The sequence below is a fragment of the Miniopterus natalensis genome, chromosome 12 (genome assembly GCF_054644295.1).
Source record: "Miniopterus natalensis isolate mMinNat1 chromosome 12, mMinNat1.hap1, whole genome shotgun sequence".
Lineage (NCBI taxonomy): Eukaryota > Metazoa > Chordata > Mammalia > Chiroptera > Miniopteridae > Miniopterus > Miniopterus natalensis.
The window spans coordinates 27,657,217-27,677,080 of record NC_142092.1 but is presented as its reverse complement, the minus strand read 5'-3'; the positions used below and the strand labels follow the sequence as shown (position 1 = coordinate 27,677,080).

Sequence of the window (19,864 nt, the reverse complement as noted above, 5' to 3'; positions counted from 1 at the left end):
TGTATTTTAATTAGTAGCTTAAAATAAAACTAATTTTGGAAGCCAGGAAATAGAATTTTTAAGAATTGTTCAAATTTTATCAATGAAAACCAATCCAATATCTAGTTTGTAAATACAAACAGTAATTATGCATAAAGGACTATGAATGGTTTGCTATATCACTTTTAGTACTTCAGTAAACCCCTCCGCAAATTTCAAGTCAGATAGAAATGGTCTACGTTAACTTAGTCACATGATTCATGGTTTGGGTACTTTAATCTCTTCAGCCAATAAAGTATGTCATTTTCATTTTCTTCTACTACTACTCTTTTAATTTCTCTGTTCTGAGCTACTATGGTTTATACCCACCCGTGATGGCTATTTTCATGTGTCAACTTCACTGGGCAACCAGGTGCCTAGGTATTTAGTCAAACATTATTCTGAGGGTTCCTGTGAGGGTGTTTTTGGATGGAATTAACATTTATATCAGTAGACTGAATAAAGCAGTCTGCCCTCCCTAATGTGAGTGGGCTTCACCCAACCAGTTGAGGACATGAATAGAACCGAGTATGACCCTACACTAAGACAATTTCTCCTGCCTAAGTGCCTTCAGGTTGGGACACTGGCTTATTCCTGCCCTCAGACTCCAACTGAAACATCAGCTCTTCCTGGGTCTCAAGCCCGCCAGCCCTTGAGCCAACTCCTTATAATACACACACACACACACACACGCACACACACACACACACACACACGTGTATATATTTCTTACCTACATAACTATTGTCATGAAGGTCTACCCCTAATACTTTCTGACACCAGCTCCACCTGATAAAATCCTACACGTTCTTCAAGTCTCAACTCAGAGGTCTCCTCCCTCCCATGATGCATCATCAAAGCAGGATTTTTCCACACCTTGCACACCTTAGCACTACTTTCTTTCACATCATACTTGTCTGTGGCTGGCCAGCTGGAAGAAGACTGTCCTTTCAGGACACTGTTTTATACAGGTATCCCCAGCTTTCTGAAAGTTCGCTTCAGGTCACTTCGCTTTTATGAAAGACCTACATTAGTACTTGTTTTGCTAACTGAAAGAATTCCAAGGAGGATTTTTGCATTTATGAAAAGGTGAAAAGCTAAAATAGGGTTCAGCGTTTGTTCTGCGGGAGCCCAAGAGCAGTGAGAGTGGCCCGCCAGCTCCTTCTCTTGGGAACTGCCCGCGGCCTCCGCATCACGCTGCTACAGCCCTGGGCTGTCTGTGAGCATCGGTGCTGTGTCGCAGCTTATTCTGTGGCTCCCTTAGTGAGAGCTGTCCTAAGGGAACTGCTTCTCCCCTTTATGCCAGTTCAGCAGACGAAAGGTTTCACAGGAAATCTCTACTTTTGGAAACCGAGGGAAACCTGCGCATCAAAAGTAAATATTTAAAGAGCTAAAGCACATATCACAACATTATTGCTGACTGGGTAAAACCCAAATTCTGTGGCCCATCATTACTAACATCAAAAATAGATTAGACTAGGTAAATACCAAATTCCCTCCCAGCTCAACATTTCTATAGCTCTATTAACCAGTCAATCAACAGTAAACACACACATGACTCAATATTCATTTTTAAATTGATAACAAGGATATCATAATATGAATTCAAAAGAATTCTCACTTTTATGCAACGATTTAAAGGTCACTCATTCTCCCTGAGCCCTTTTAAAACATAATCCCAGAGTGAAAAAACAATGATTCCAAAGCAGCAGCCTGCATCACCAACACAAGGGTCCTTAGAAGACCCATCACAAGGGACGATGAATAGCCTCAGCTCACAGTGCACTTCCTCCCAAATATGATCAGTTTTAATGTCTCTCCTGAGTGGGGTCTCAGTGCACTTGTCCGCATGGGCTCCTGCCTTTCTGAACACTGGTAGGAAAAGCACAGTTATTTTTAAGGGCTAAAGATTAAGTTTCTGTTTATTAAGCTTATGAGGCTCAGTCCACCACCACCTCTCTTTAACATGGAAATATAGTAGACAGGAAGGCTTTATCACGTTGGTATCAATTTATTCCAAGTACTCAACTATTTTATAAGCCTTTTCAAGTAACCCTCACTCAGTACCATAATTGTCAGCAAGCTTTCTGCGTTGCCCACCCTTCCTTTTGTTTCAGTCTTTCATAAAACTCCTTTTGTGTGACAGTCAAGCAGCTGTGCTTTGTTCTTTAAATGTTCCTAGCCTGGATCCCCAGCCGAGACCACTTTATAACATAAATGGCAAAGTACCATTTTCACAGCGGGGACAACTGTGTTCATCTTCAGAAAGAGGCATTAATAAAATGAGACTGTAATGAACATGCTAATTCTGATCACAGGGTATTGCACAATGGCAGGCAGAGTCGTCTGCCTTCTCCCTGAAAAATGGCAAAAGTTTTTTTGTTTTTTTTAACAACTTCTATAATGGCTTGAAATTTTTTTTTTGGAAACTGACATATTATGCAAACATATCTCTCCATTTCCCAGTGAAATGCCTTCTCCATCTCATCCAACCGCTCACTCTCTGTTTTATTATGTCAGTAACAGTCACCTTCAGGGAATATGTTTTTTCCATGTTACAAGAACTGACTTGCTAAAATAGGCATGTCACTGAATCATAGAAAGCTAGAGAGAAGTGATCTGAGGGATCATTAATCCAATTCCTTCCCTGTACACAAGGGGGGGAATCCATAAAACAAAATAGTTAACAGATTTGCTCAAGATGCACAGCTATTTTGGGATGGAGCCAGAGTTGAAAGTCAAATTACTAGGGAGTTAGGCGTAAGGATCTTTGTATATTATCTTATGTCCTGACAATGATCATTCAGAAAATATGATGCATTTATGTGGAGTGGATACTCAAATATGAGTATTGTTTCATAAAATATATTTGTAAAACCAGGTAACTAATCCATCTAATCAGTCTCATTTTTGGTCACCTAACATTTTTTGACAATAATTTTACTTTGTATGTGTTCTATGAACAAACTGGTTTCCTGTAAGTAGATAAGAGCAACAATGTTATATACAGGGTGGGACAAAAGTAGGTTTACAATTGTTCATGTGGAAAATAATACAATAATTAAAAAATAATAATAAATTTTAAACTCTATGTTTCGTGTACACACAAATGTAAACCTATTTCTGTCCCATCCTGTATTATATCCTGTTTTATGTTACTGCTGGTGGTGGTTTGGGGGGCAGCGCTATTTGGGAATGGGCAAGCCTTTAAAAATAATTCACTAAACTTAAAAAATCAACATATCACATGTTGTTTTGGATGACAACACAATGTGTATTTTCCGATTTCTACGCAAAAAATATAAATTCAAGAACATGACATTTAGTCAGATAATTAGAGGCACACTTGGTTAAGTTTTCTATAACTCCTCCTGTAGAATAGGAATTATGTGAGCAAGAAGAAAGGGTTCTTGATGTCTTTCCACTTGCCTGAAAGAGCCAAGATGCTCCTTGGCTCGCTCTTAACAGAAAAGTCTTTGGGTAGTGATATTTCATTTTCCCTGCCTAATGCTGATAATGTAACTGAGAGGACATTTACATCCCCCGTTGTCATTATATAAATTTTTATTACAAGTTTCCCTCCTGACATCTTTGGCCAGAAAGAAACTGTGACCAGTGAATCAAAGACTCAGAAAGAGCCAATTCCCTCTGGATTATGATCCCTCTTCTTAAAACACCCTCTCTGGTCCTACTCTTATCCCTCACTGGAATCAAATAGCCAACCCAAAGTCCTTAGCAGGATTCTACAATTAGGTAGGGCTCGGCCCCTAATACCTCTGCATGGCATCTGAGCCCCTCACAGAAAGTTCTGCTGAGCAGGGCAAACACGCGCTGTAACAGGGACGCTCAGCCTCCTAAAACGCTATAGAACTAGAGAGCTGGGATTTGCTCGTGTTTTCACAGCCTGGTCCACCAAAAAAACCCAAGAAAACAAAAACAAAAAACAACTTAGAAAATGGCCAAGAGGCTGTAAGTACTGCATTCAACTCCCCCTTCTCCCGCGGCTTCTAGGAACTCCAGTCTAGAGCGTGTGAGCGTAATTGCCAATCAGCCTGATCCAGCACGTGGTCAGCCTGAGCGTGTGGCTCTTCCTCCTTACGAAAACAGTTTTTCAGAGCTGGGCAATTTGAAACGAGCTGCAGAAGGAGAGTTTTCCCTGAAATACTCCCTTCAATGTGCATGAGTGGCCAGAGCATTCTTTCAACGTCTTCTGCATTAGCCACACAGGTCAGATGTTTAAATCTGCAATTAATTAGGTTCTCCGGTAGCCTGTGTGAAATAAATTAGTCATCTCCATCCAGCCCACTTAGACAAAACCCATCAGGGCGGCTGGCACGCTTCTGGCATGGTCAGCAAAATGGGGAAAAGAGCAAATGACCCATGAGGACCAAATGGGCAGATTAGGCCTCTGGGTGACAAGGATAGAGCAGCTTCCACCCACTGCAGGACAGCAACGGTGTCTGCCAGTGGGATTTGGGAGAGAAAGCTAACTTCAAACGGTCACAAAGCTCATCAAGCGGGATAGGAAACCCTTCGCTTTCCTTTGTTCATGATATTTATATTCTAGGAATGTTCATTCACCATTAGAATATTTTTAAAAGATGATTGATAGAATTATCAATAGCTATTTTAATTTTTTTTCTGAAACACAGAAATATATGAAAGCATTCTATTTTAAGGTTATGTTTAGACTAGTTTTCCATTATCCAAAATACCTCTGAGTTTTTCTCATGAAACATTTCCAAAATTGCTAAACTTAGTCTTTAAAAAAATAAGGTTTTACTACGTTACTAGAATCATAAATTTTCATACAAATGTACTTACATATGACAGATATTCCCATAGAAAGTCAACATGATATTAAAACTTTCAAATGTGTTTGCTTTATGTGGGGGTTAGTTGGATAAAAGCAGATGAGATCAAGGGACCCTATTCAGCTGGGAGGCAGAAAAACATAAATCATGTAAATGTCTACGCTACGAAAAGTGATATTTTCCTCCAACTTTTTATTAATGTCTTCATTAAATGCATAAAAATTAAGTGAAGCCAAATGACTATCATTGTTTCCTTTTAAGGAATTTGTTCAAGGAACTCAGAAGGCAAAAAAAAAAAGTTTCTGGTAAATTTCACTTTATTATAGCTTTGTAATACACTTTCTACATAACAGCATCAGTTCTCAACTAGGTGAGTAAATGAAAATGAAAATTTTAAAAGATCAACAAATGAGTTTGATTTTTCTTCAGAAAAAATTATTTTACAATTTTCAGACTTTTGATCTATGTTTATGTGAATATATATGTATATTAACATATGTACATACTCTTTGTAGTTCATATTATAGTTTGTATAACAGTCTTTAAGAGTCCTTTCAGTTCTAAAATCTGGATTCTAACTCTTGTCTGCTCCTTTTTTCCTAATGTCTGATTCTTGTCTGACAGATTTTATTCCTTCTTTACCTTTTCAGATATTTAACATACAGTTCTTTTTAAACCCACTCATATAGTTCAATTATCTGGAGTTGAGACTGTGATTTCTACTTTCATTGACTGGGCTTACTGCCTGCTGTGAGTTGGAACTGGCTTTCATGCTTCAGGATTGGCACCTATCAGCCCAGTGGGGAACATCGGGGAATGACTGACCTTACCCAGGTTGTATCCTGGATTGGGGGGTGTCTCTGATAGGTGAATGTTTACATGGTTCCGCTCTCTATGGGATTCACTGCTTCTGACCAGCTTTTAGGTTAGCATCTGGGTCCTGCATGTTGTACCGTGGGAAGGGTACTAGAATTCTCACCTTTATGCTAAACACTGATCTTTCTCCTTGTAATTCCACCTTGTTTTATATAGGCCTGTGTCCTCCTAGAGAGATAAAGTCCAGTCCTAACGCACATAATCCATTTGGGTATTATCTTGGGATATCTTCTCTGGAGATTCTCTTTGTTTTTAGCCCCCGGAAATTTTTCTTCTTTGCAAACCTAACCATGCATTTAATTTTATTTTCAAATGTTTTATCAACATCTCTGTGTTATAGAGGGATGGAGAACTTGCTGTACGAACTTAAGCTTGTCATAATGGTCAGAAATACAGCTTAAATCTGACTTGTTTGTTTTTAAGCAGCACTCTGTTACATGCAATTAAAATATCTGTATCGGGTTGCTCAACATGTCCCCTGAGACTAAGATGTTTATATCATTTAAAATATATTTCAGCAGAGGCATGTAAATAATTTAATTTTCTAAGCTTCTTGGATTAACTAATTAATTTTGGTACAAAATAGACCTAGAAAAAATGTTTTTTGAATTTATAAAACATATAAAGTAAATAAACCCTTGATGGAAAAGAAGTAAAATGGATGAGAAATATCCTTACTCTATGTATGTTCCCCCTATAATTATTAAATGTTGACCCTTCTTTCTAATTCTCTCCATTTTAGAAAGTCTGTTCTCCTAAGCTGTGCAATCAAGCAAAATAAAGTTAAAAGCAAAACAAATAAGTGTGCATGAGGGAAACATAGATAAAGGCACAGAAGTTAGTTTGGGAAAGTCAACTACAGGCAAGCTCAATCAGGTAATGTTCTTATCTCACCTAAAAGACTGAATTAAAGATATACAACAATGAATAATTATCCTTGACTCTCTAGAACTGTCATTCCAAAGCAAGTCTAGAAAGTAGACACACTGTCCTGGACACCTGCCATGTCATCCCATTCTTTGGCCAAACTGCATGTGCCACATAGCCGGAGTCACTTTGCATCAACAGCCGTTAGTTCAAGCTATATAAAAGACTGAAATAAAAACACATTTTTGACTTAAAGACGATGCCTTTCTTGTTTTTGATTCCTCTGCTTCTGAGAAATTCATCTGTAAGGTAGAGGACAGAGGACGTTCCTTTAATTTTGCAAACATCAATGTCAGCAGAGGTAATTTGTAAAAATGAGTGGCTGACCTCAGGATGAAATCTCCATACGCAAGTCATGCTGTGAACATGCAAAACAGTAGCATACCCTGTTTTCTTTCTAGGTTCTCTACCAAAAACCAAAATGGTATCTGGCATTTGAAATCAGCCCTCCTTTGGGATTTTTCTTTTCTCTCTCTGATTCGCACTTTCCAAGATTCATGAGAGGAGGCACACGCTGTCTATTTAAAAGTTGAGCTCTTATAAATATTTGATTTCCATTCATTTCCAGTGTAAGTGTCAGGACAATGCTCATCTTTTTGATGGCTCTACAAAAGAACACCTGGCCTACAGAATTTCAACAATGACACAAGCAGCAACCTTGCACTTGAGTACTTACCACGCAAAACAGTGAGTCTAGTAGATACGCTTATTTCTCCGACATTATTCGAGGCCACGCATTCATAAATGGCCTCATCCCGTGGAGTCCGTAAGGGCTGTATTCTGAGAACTGATCCAGATCCATCGTCAAACTCTATTACCTATTAGAGGAAACAATAGCTGTCACAGGTGTTGTTACAATTGTCCACCCCTCCGCTAAACCTCTTAATGAAATGATGAACCAGACGTTAGGCTCAGAGTAAACTCAGCAGCATATTTTGAGACTGAAATTTGATATGGTGGTGAAACAGAATATTTGGATTAATTTAATGAATTCACTGAACAAAGGCCAAAAGACATGAAACTACATATGCAAAAATGTAGATTTCTCGATTCTGCTGAAAACCGTCCAGGGTTTACTCACACAAATATTCTAGTAGGTGTTTCTAGGGCAATTTGACCCAATTAATTCTGCAAGAGACTTGCTTCTATGATGGATAAACTTCTCAAATTATTCTGTCTCTGAAAACATATATGTACATGTAGATCCAGTCAATAATTGGACTATAAAGTGAAGAAATAATGCGTGCTATCAACAACAGATCTTCTGGTTTAAAGTGTCTCAACCTGAACAGTATGGATGAGTGAACCATGAAGAAAAACCGCAGAAGTCTAGTAGTTAGGCAGCCAACAAGAAGGCTTTCACAACCCAAGAGCCTGATGGCATGCATTAATTTTGCCATAAATCATTCCGGTGTTTGTTCTAGCTTAGCATTTTCTGCATTTTTAGGGCATTCTTGCTGTACAATGGAGGCTTGCTTCACCAGGCAGAAAATTAATGTCCTAAACAGCCTGAATTCACTATCATTATGAACTCTACTCCGAGAGACCTTAGCAATCCTAGGTATTTATCAGTTAGTTCAAGTACTACTTCTAAACAATGATGATGATGACGATGATATTAATAAATATGTACACAGAACAGTAAAGTCCTCTAACCTGTCTTTTTTCTATAACTATGCTGAGTTCTTTCAGCTGTTCACTGAGATGCTGAGCTTTTTGCTCCCCTGCATTTCCCTGTGAATAACATGTGCATGAGCTGAAATTCTAAAAAAATCAAGAATGCCTTATAAATACATTTATGGAACGTTCAATCCTGGATTTTTGCGTGTGAGTGTATATGTCAGCATATGAAAGAAAGAAGTGGAGTACTTTAAAAATATGTCCACTTCAAGTTCTTTCTGCAATATGCCCACTTCAAGTTCTTTCTGCATCCCCTTTATGTTTTAAATTCACAAAGATAGCCAAAATGCTCCACTTCTCAATGCAACACAATTCATTTTCAACTCTCTTAAGCACACATTTAGAATGAATCTACTATGCACCTTGGGAGTTTCACAGTTATGAGAATCTTTGTCAAATATGCCTTGTGTGTGTTTTTTAAGGTATTTACAAGCATCCTATGGCTTAATGTGAACAAAGATTTAAGCATCTTTAATGTCAATTTAAATGCTGATTCATTAATTGTTACGTGTCATTTCATGTTTACCTTTCTGAACTATTTCCTAGATTTAGAACTAAACTCTTAAGACAAACACTATGCCTCATGTTAAAATCTGGTGTAATTTCTGACTTGAAAACCCTATTTAATATCCAGTACTTAATGATGTGTGCCTAATCTAGGCCAGACACTGTATCGGCACTGGAAATAAGAGAGGAAATAAAATTGGTATTACCTACTGCTCTCATGGACCTTATAAATGAGCGAAACCCTAAACAGCGTATAGAGTGTTACAGACATTAAAGATTCTCAGCTCAAGACACAATGCCATTTGATGAAGGAGCTTTGTGTAAAAATAAAAAATTTTCCCTAAATGTATTTATGTGACTCTCATTAGGAATTATGTGCTAAACAGAGTTTGTGCTTTGAATGTTTACTATCACAATTTAATCTTTGTTATAAGATTTTGTCAAGAAGCTGTCATCATTAGCAAGCATGATACCAAACTACTCTTGGACCAAAAATATCCATTTTCATTCAAATTTTTTAAAAAGGTGCACCAAAGATGTATATATACATCATTTTCTATAGGATATAGAAAATATATCCCAACGATTATTTATGATAATTTTTATTTTTAAATCACTGTAGGGATCTGATTTTCAAGCAAACAATTAAACATTTTTCATTTGTAAACTACAGTCCAAGGCATGGGGCTGAATGCGACTGACTTCATCCCCAGCAAAAGAGGTAGATTCCAATGAGCTTAAATAGAACCATCTAGCTGACCACACCGATTGGTTTAGGGATGAACATGTAACTCACTAAGAGCCTATGACATAGAAACAAAACGGCGTAGGAGCCTTCACTTCTCCTCTAAGCTGGGCTGTGTGAGGATGAGTGACTATCTTGCAATCTTAAGGGGAAGCACTCTGAGGATGAGGCTAACAGATGGATGCTGGGAATACTCGTTGAGCCTTGGCATAAGCAGAGGCAAAGTCGGCAATCTGAATACCCAGATCCCCCATTTTTTAAGTCACTTAAAGTTGGATTTTCCATCACACGCAACATAAAGAATGCTGTATCTCAGTGATAACGACACCTTATAACAGACAAGACAAGCAAGTAACATCCAAACCAAAGATACAGCAGATACATTCTTCCCCCAGAGAAACAGAACAATGGACCTAATACCTCAAATCTCTGATTGCTGACTTTCTTTCCTTTTTTGTTCCAGACAATTTTAGGTCTCGGGTCTCCTGTAGCTTGGCAAATGAAAGAGGCAACTCCACCAGAGACCCCTGTCTGGTCAACAGGAGTTCGTGTAAACCTTGGAGGTGCTGAAATAAAAAAATAAATCATCAAAATTAGATGGAAAATTGAAGCACAGACCATCACTGCACTGCCATAGCGCTCCCCATTCCCATCAATACATACATAGAAACATACATGCTTAAATGTGCCAGGATTATAAAATGAGAAAAGCACCTCGACTTTTAAGGGAAGCTAAAGGGAGAGGGAGGTAACTTTCTGGTCAAGTTAATCAGCTCTTGCTTTTATTGCCAAAATCTGTATTAAGGCAGAGATCCAATAACATCTCAAAAGAAAGATCACACATTAATTTTTATGACCATTATTTAAAAAAATCCAATTTGTCCTCTGTAACAAAATGAGCTCATCAATCAAAGTGAGTAAAATGTTAGCTCTTTGCTTTGATGCCGCTATCAGGACACTGCCAGAAAGCAGCATTGCCAATGCTAAGCTATTAAAATTAGTGACATTTAAGAGAAATTCTAGGAAAATTCTAAAGAGTCAAGAAATACAGGCCTGGATTAGAAAGTTTGGCAAGAAACAGAAATGGGGAAAACGGGAAAGTGACTCTCTAACCCAGATATTATGGGCGGCCTTCCTTGAAACTTAACTCCACAGTTTGCATCAAAGACGAGTCAAGAGGGCCCCAAAGTCAGAGCAAAGAAAAAAAAATTCTGGTAAGAAAGATGGAGAGTTAAAAATTCCTAAGCATGAAAGGCAAGAAACTGGAGGCTTTCTAAAGCCCTCTGTCTCCTTTAAGTGTTCCTAACATGTCCCATCCCCTGAAATGTCTACATATTATCCAAGTAGGGAATCATTCTTGTGTTTCCAGATCTAGAACTCTTATATGAGAGTCATATAAAATGTAGGCAAATATTTATGCACAGGGATACTCATCATGTCATTTATTTAGCAAAGATCATAAGTACCCAAAATACCAAATACTATAGAATTGATGGTGAAATAAACATGGCACTTTGATGAAACATCACGCAAACAGTAAACGTTACATCTTAAAAGTTTTTACAATATGACATGAGAAATACTTACGATTCAATGATAGGCCACAAAACCACCATAGAAATATATGAGGGAGATAATAAAAGTGAACAGCCCCCCAAAAGGGATGTGACAAATACGCTAAAACACTATCGATGGTGGTTGGAGAGGAGGTGTTTTCATTATTTTTCCTACTTCTTTACATTTTTCTTGCATCCTTGGGTTTTTAAAATTATGTTTGAGTTGGACATTTTTATTTATTTTTTATTTTTTAAAAAATATCTTTATTGATTTCAGAGAGAAGAAAGGAGAGGGAGAGAGAGAGAAACATCAATGATGAGAGAGTCATTGATCGAGCCCACAACCTGGGCATGTGCCCTGACCGGGAATCGAACCCTGATCGCCTGGATCCTAGGTCGACGCTCAACCGCTGAGCCAAGCCCGGCCGGGCAAGAGTTGGACATTTTTAAAATCAAAAACATTTTGCTTTTCCACTTTATTTTCTATTTTCTTATCCCTATTACAACTTTCTCTTTTCTCTTCCTATTTTTCAGTTATATGTCATTGAAAAATCAAGCCCATCGCTGTTCGCTCATCACCACTGTTTTCTCTGCCTTCCACGTAGCCCGTTTCCCACGGGATTCCCCCGGGGACCTGGCGGTGGGTTCTGACTTCCACCTTGGTTTTCTTGGGAAGCCAGATTCCCATCGCAGCTCCACTATTATCTTGGGGGGAAATTTTTTCCCTAAATTTCCTGTTTCTTAACTAAAAATATGAGATATGAAGTAAGTTATTTTGCAGAGGTCCCTTGGAATTTTCAGGTTTCCCAGCTTCGTGTGGTATTTCCACAGTGAGGGAGGGGAAGGAGTAGGGGGTCGAGAGGCATCTGTGCGGTGCTGCTGCTGGGACACGAGCAGCCTAGATGATTGCCAGAGCTGCGGGAAGTGCTTGAAATGACTTGAAACTAACAGCGAGAGGAATAAAAAACACTGTACACTCATGTCTCTTTTCTGGAAACAAACAAAAAAGGTATTAGAAGTTTCTGTTTTTCATTTTGCTGCTGCAAATGATGCAAATTGATAACCACATACTTGTCAGTATTGAATATGGAAATCATAATTATGCAACTAAAATTCTTAGGAAACTGCCTGAAAAAATTGCTATATTAAATGCTGCGGGACACTGTAATTTTTAAGTATCTTCTTTTTCAAAGCCCACAGCTTCAAAAACAACCCTGAAAAATATCAATTTCATGTGAATGGAGTGAATCATATAAAAATGACTATGTACTAATCAGAAATTAAATAATAGAATACATTAAATAATACAATTAAAAAACAGAATGTAGGATGCCATTTTCACTGTGCTGAGATTTTCTTGATTTCTGTCTTCTTTTTTTAATTTCTCTCCCCCCTCCCCCACCCCCAAGAGCTAGGATTTCATTTCTCATCCCAAAGTATGAAGGAAATTTGGGGATTTTGATAATCTACAAATAAGCAATGGCTATTGGAGCAAGTTCTTCCTAAATACTGGTGAATGGGGACACTAAAAAGTCAAATTATTGTTAAACAGAGAAATCTTATTTCTAAATGGAAAGCAGGGAAGGCAAATTCCCATATACTTGGGGAAGGGTTATAACGGCCATTCCGATATTCAAGTGTGTTTCTCACTTACTTTCCTTTCAGGTCATACCTTGAAATTTTCATGCTAATATTGACAAGCATGATAATCTGCCAAAGCCAGGACGACTGGATGCTACTGTAAGGACGTTACTTATGAAGATGAAGTCAATTAATGGAATCAACCTATGGAACTTTATCCAAGTAACCAGTGAGAATCTGTTTCAATCTGCAACTGTTTTCCTAAATCCTACTAACTAGCACTATAGTAACTCAGTATTCTTCAAAAAGGCATCCTGAAAAGGGTCCTGAAATGTATTCCATAAAAACAAGACAGTGAAATTGATCACACTACATCAAAAAGAAAGGCACAACAAGTGCTTGTGCAGTTATTTGTTTTTTAATATAAAAGACATTAGCCTTCACATATAAGAAAATCACGACTTTCTGAAGGGATCCGATGTCAATTTTTCTGTATTTGTGTACAAAATGCAAACCACAAAAAGGATAAATGTCATCATTCCCTGATACACAGTTAAGATTCTAGAAAATATAGTAAAACCCTTTCAGTAAGCATGTTTGTTGCATAAATAATCATCTTGGGGGCTGAAACTCTAAGACTGATGCCGTCAATGCCAGTTAGGCAGCCAGCCAAAGGCAAGGTAGGAGAAGATGAAACTTAATAACAGTACCAAATGCTTGAGGCAAGTAAGAATCTTTATTCTCAGAGGGGTAATGACAATACCAGCACCCACTTCCCCTTCTCCTCCGTATCTCAGCTTAATAAAAGAAACTAAATGAACCTTCTGCTGTCTTTTGTCAATGGATCCTGCCCAAATTTAAGTCATGCTCTGGAGGTGGGAAGAGAAAATAATCCAAGTAAAATCTTAAAACAAAAAAACTTCTACTAAAAAGTCATGTATTAGGACAGCCTCAGGTCTGAATAATTAAAAATCCCCAGGATTCTCTCATTAGATACAACCATCAACATTACACTAGTCTAAGGGGAAAAAAAAAAAAAAAAAAGAAATAGCAAGAGTGTAAAGAGGGGGGAAATATATTAAAACTTTACAGTCTCCACTATTTAGGGGGCCCTTCATTATTGGAGATAATTGCTATTTTTGTCCACCTAAAGCTGCCACCAGCACTGTGCTTTGCAAAATGAATGTCTGCTCAGGCTGGTTCTGACAAGCGAGGAATATGACCTTTTATTAAACTAATGCCAGGCACTGCAGAGGTCAAATTAACGTTAGATCCAGAAAGTCTATTTTCTAAATGGAAAGCAGAGAAGCTAAACATGCATATGAGTCAGAAAAGAGGCATGGCCGATATTCTAGAACGTGTCTGCCACGCTCACTTGCTATTTCCAAAGCCTGCATTCTCAGGATGCATTCACAGAGCAGACGGTGACTCTAGGAATCGAGTAGATCATTAGTATTTCCTGCACAGCTCAAGGGAAGCCACAGGCTGCTGGTTGATTTTTACTTCTAAAAGGTTAGGTTTTTTGAAAGTGCAACCAAAGTAGAGTAACTTGGCTTGTAATATTGGTAATATCAGACGCCCTATCAGGTTTCAAGTTGCTAGGCTGTCTGAAGACAAGGTGATAAACCCCACAAGCACTTTTGGGATTAAATTTAGGGGACAGAACCAAACAAGACAAGCTAACTGCCTCTGACCATCCTTGACAAACTGCTCTATGGAGGAAAAAATCCTCCCTTTAGTATATTACATTAAGTATCCCTAGACATGAACAGGGTAGATAGAACCATTGAAATGACTAGCAACACCCCTGCAAGAAAGGACCTTAGGAGAAATCCTTAAAGGTTAACCGGACAATTCAGGTTGGCAGTAATGTGACTGATCAACTGAGAATCACTTAAAACAGATTCATAGAAAGGCCCGTGTGCTCCAAAAGTGAAGAGAAGGAATGAAGGTGCCATTTACCTATTTTGATTCCAGTGAATAAACTGCTTCAGCAGACACCAAGGAAATATGTTGCACGGGGAACAAAACTAACAGCATGTAACTAATTGGCTTTGTTTCTTTTAGCTGACGAACATTTCCTGAAAGAGACAGTCTTGTTTTTAAAGGGATGTTTGTCATAATAATGTACTTAAAATCTTGAAAGGAGAAGGTTAATAACGCTATTAAATGATACTAAGTGAGAGGATGAGGCAATGGTCAGTAAGAATATACAGGTAGTCCAGCCTTCAGGCATCTGCCTCCTCCCCTGAAAGGTGTCTGTAGAATTGATGGCACTGTCAGCTGCGCCCATCTCTGCTCTTCCTTTCTCTGGAAGTATCGGGGTGAAGGGAAGGTCAGGAACAGGGCTTCTGGGGTTGGGTGAGAAATGCAGAGCACAGGGGGCCAGGTGGGGGTGGCTCTAAGAGTAATGGCCCTGTCTGAAGGGTTAGGGGAAGAGCTGTTGTCACAGGGTTTTACATTTTCTTCCAGCCACAGCACGCCCCTGTTGCCAAAGCCTCAGACACAGAGTGGCCAGAGTGCTTGTGGGTGATGGATTTTCTGTGGGGGTTCATTTGATGAATGAGGGAGAAGGGTAGGAGGAAAGTGTGCCTGAGATAGCGGTCCAACGACATGAGCACATGGCAGGACAAGAGGGAGGGCCTGGAGTTGATGCATGACTGTAAGAAGGACCAGAACCACGGCCCGGACACCAGGCTGGACGGATTTCTAGGGCAGAGGCTCTACATAAACTGAGGATTGTGGGGGCATGTATCCTATCACCTGGGATCTGAACAGGGCCACCTCTGACACCCACAGACAGGACAGACCTTCAAAGTCAGACTTCTTTGAGTTATTTCTGGTAGTTTCTTTTTACTACAGTCCCCAAAATTACCTATTAGCCTTAAAATTTGGTTTAAGGAGCATATTTCAAAATGAGATAAAAAAATAACTTCTCCTTAGTGAATTTCATTCACTGAACTAAATGCTTTATCTACTTATATGTGGTGTTTTCCTAGTTCTGCAAGATTATATCATTCTTCCTACTTTATAGAAGGGAGAAAAAGGGGGAATGAATGAAAGATCACTGAAGTAAGAGTGAATTAGGGACTTTTCATCTAATTGTGAAGCCCTGGTATTTTGACTGTGCCAAATAAGAAGACTGAAAGTTACAAGGATGCTGTGCAGACATACGGTATAATTCAATTTAATGCGTATTTTCAAATCTGTCTTGGGTTAACTTTATAAAATATATACTGTTTGCTCAAGGGTTTAGTTAGGTACTTAAGGGTTTAGTTTGCACAATATTACAGCAATTATTTTTCACTAGTTAAGAAAGAAAGCTTGCCCAGAACGTGCGGCCTATGGAAGTTCTTATCTAGTTCCCAAGAGCCCATTGAAATTTGGGATAAATTAACTATGATGCCTGGTCAACAAAAATCAATGCCACAAAATTTACAAACAAATTACATAAGTTCCCAAGTTTTAGAAAGTAGAATACTTTTGTATTATTTTACATATACTTTCAATTTGTTCATGATGGAAAAAGATTCTCTCTTTTTCCCATTAAAGTTTTTTTCTCCCCCATTAAAGTTCTTGACATTAATTTCCCCCTTCCTTTTCATGGCATTTCAATGACATATTCTGTGCATGTCTACACCATTAATTTTATTAAGGCTCCAACTCTCAATTCTCTGAAAATGAGTACTAAAGCATTCTTCCATTGAATACATAGATGACTATATCTATCAATATTTAAATTGACAAAGGATTGATATGTACACTGACAGGAAGGAAATGGGAAAAGAAGAGAAGGGGGAAGGAAAAGAAGAATGGAAGACCAGAAGGGGAGACCTGATTTAATAAAAAAGAGATTTCCCATTTCGACTTTAGCTCAATGTCAGAGCCTTATTTCTAACAGCTTGAAAGGTCACCTAGCAGATCCCAAAATCACTGCTGAAAACACACCATGCCCCGTGCCTTCCCAATCCTACTGCTCTTACTGAGTTCCCAGTGTTTCTGATGGTACCCCCGTTCTCCCAAACGCCCAGCCGTGCAGCCTCAGCCTCTTTTTTGTCTTCTCCCTTGTCCCACTACCACTCAATTATTAAGTCCTAAAGATTCTGCTTTTATGATCTCTCATTGCTCTTTTTTCATATTTAATAACCACTGCCATGATTCTCTTTTTAAGCTGGTCATTGGAATCACTTGGGAGACGGAAAACACACACACACACAACTACAGACCCCAACTCAGATCAGTTAAAACAGAAAATCAGCGGGTGGCGCTGCATAATTATTTTCAAAAAGATTCCAATGTTCCTCCAGGATTGAGAATCACTGAATGATATCATATCTGTATCTTCCCACTTCAGTATTTTATCACTACAATCAATATTGTACATTACCAGTGATCCCTTCCCTTCCATTCTTGTTCTTTGAGGTGTTTTTGTTTTTTAATGCGTCTATGATTAAAGCTCTATTCTACTCAAAACAAAACCACAAACAAATAAGCAAGCTTTCATAGCTCACTGCTCACAAATGAAACCAGAAATTGAGTTTGGCCTTTAAGATCTTTCAGGGCTGCTGCCAACCTATTTTTCCAAAGATGTTTCCCCTACTGCCCATCAAGACTCCGTAATTCCTTGATGGATGCCTGTGTACATGCTAATCTCTTGTACAAAATGCCTTCTTCCCCACATTTGAACTTACACATTTTCACTCAAATACCTTAAAGCCTTCTTTGATTCTCCTATCTTAATAAAATCTACTATCTTTTTAACTCTCCTATCACACTTTTTGTATTCCTCGCATGAGTTAAAACATATATTTAATTATAGCTCTTTAGGCACAGGTATCTCTCTTCCTCCATAATAATAGAACCTTAAGAAAAAAATCAGTGACCTGGTCATGACTGAAGAACCATGTCTCCTAATCTCACCCAGCACATAGTAAGTGTTCAACCCATACAGGTACTTGAAAAAAGCTCCCCAAGTACTATACCCTTGAATCCTTGGCTATACACGTTTGAGTATTTAGGATGGACAATAATGTTGTAAACACGATTACTGTGCCTACATTTGAAATGCATTTGCTTGTAACTTCATAAATAGCTGCAGAATGCAAACTTTGTGTAATACACGTGGAGACTGCAAAGCACTGATGTGACATGGTGGGAGACTAACAGATCCATACTAGGCCTGAAACGGGCACAATGTAGCATAGCCAAATCACAGATTCACGTGTCTATCCACCACTGACTTCAGATGGATTACAACGGAATACAATGGATCTCATCACTTTTATGAATGACAGTCCACCTCGTTGTTATCACAGAGCTCTCCTCTATGCTGCTTTTTTGCATTTTATTCTTAAGAAAAATGACTTTATTGCTCTTATAGCATATATTATATAAGTTAGGAAACATAAATAAAAGAATATATTTTCAAACATTCTAATGGTGATAACCTTGACAAATAACTTTTAAAAAATTTATCTTTATTGTTGAAAGTATTACAGATGTTCGCCGCTCCACCCCTCTGCCGCCCCTCAGGCCTTCCCTGAACCATTGTCTGTGTCCATGGGTTATGCATATATGCATCTAAGTTCTTTGGTGAATCTCTTCCTGCCCCTGCCCTGAGATCCCTCAGTCTGTTCCAACCTTCTATGTCTCTGGATCTTTTTTGTTCATCAGTTTATTTTGTTCATTAGATTCCACATAGTGAGATCAAGAGATACTTGTCTTTCTCTGACTGGCTTATTTAACATATAATTTTTATAAAAAAGATTATACAGGACTTTATTATCTTAGAGCCTGCATTTTACTTAAAATATATTTTGTTTATCTTTTCTGTCAATATACATTTAAAATGAATATAATTTTTATATTATAAAGAATGTAGATCTATTTTAATTTACTGTTAAACATTTGGGCTGTTTCTAGTTTCCCAGTATTATAAAATGTTTCAATGGTTATTCTTATAGTAATTACATCCTTGCACAAGTTTATAATCCATATACAGGGGTGGGCAAAACCAGGTTTACAGTTGTAATACAATAATTAATAAATAATAATACAGGTATAAACTCTGATTCGTGTACTCATAACCGTAGACCTACTTTTGCCTACTCTGTTTGTGATTCACTGCTACATGTAAAATTTCAATATGTATGAACTATTTCTGTATGTATAATTACTGGATAAAAACTACACTTTTTAGAGGTGTTTCATACATTTTTAAAAATATGCTAAAAATAACTCACGGATTTATAGCAGGTACATATATCAGAGTATCCAATTTCCTGGACCATCAATAAAGGTGCGCATTATCACTGTATCACTGGGCACATTTTTATCTTTGCTAGCTTAACAGGAGGGAGAAGGAGTAGAGGTAAGAGGGTGATCAGTTTTGTGGAAGAAACTGGAAAATCTACCCTTCTAAAAAAGTCCTCTTCAAATACTCCTCAAATCCTGCCTTTTCCATTTCTCCCTGGGATAACCGAGTATATGAGAAACAGAGAGTGGTGAATATTAATAGACCAATGAAGAAAAAGGGGAAAAAGGGAAAAAAATGTATGAAATGAAACTATTGAAAATACTGCTTAAATGCTATGAAAATAATTTCCTATTTAAAAAGGTCAGGACATTCAAGTCCATTTTAGTCTTTCAAATTGCTTTTCAAAAATATGGTCGAGATGAAATTTCATATGAAGTAGTCAGTTTACAGTAGTTAAATAAATTTCTAGTTTATCCTATTTCAAGAAACATTAATACCTGAGTCATAAACACTTGTTTTACAGCAGTAAAAGCTGTACGGTTTCACCACAATAACCTTTTATTTCACAGACAGCCAGGGATACTATGACCAAAACAAACAATCCCCTACATTCACTGTGTCTGGGATATAAAACTTCTCTGAACTATTGACGTGCTTAATAAGACCGGCCATCTGTTTTCCTATAAGACACTCACAGTAATCACTGGTTTAGTGACATAAATTTCAAAAGGGTGTGCTAGTGGTCTTGAATCACTTTTAGAAACAATCTGTGAGGCCATTCTAACCATTCCTTATGCCACAGTCATTCATTCTTAATGAAAACATGGTATCAGCAGCACCATTTAGATATTAACTCAACACTTTCCACTTTAAGCCTCTGGTTTGCTTACCTACTTAAGCATGC

General features: G+C 38.0%; 1 protein-coding gene across 5 annotated transcripts in view; it reads right to left on the bottom strand.

Annotated features, from left to right (window-relative positions):
* PTPRD (protein tyrosine phosphatase receptor type D) overlaps positions 1-19,864 on the bottom strand; it is a 470,419-nt gene that overhangs the window by 268,650 nt on the left and 181,905 nt on the right. For all 5 annotated transcript variants that reach the window (XM_016223581.2, XM_016223577.2, XM_087822669.1 and 2 more), the window contains exons 3-4: positions 9,988-10,133; positions 7,312-7,453 (exon numbers count right to left, since the gene is read on the bottom strand). In XM_016223581.2, the coding sequence (XP_016079067.1) occupies positions 7,312-7,453; positions 9,988-10,133 (288 nt within the window). The remainder of the gene's footprint in view (positions 1-7,311; positions 7,454-9,987; positions 10,134-19,864) is intronic.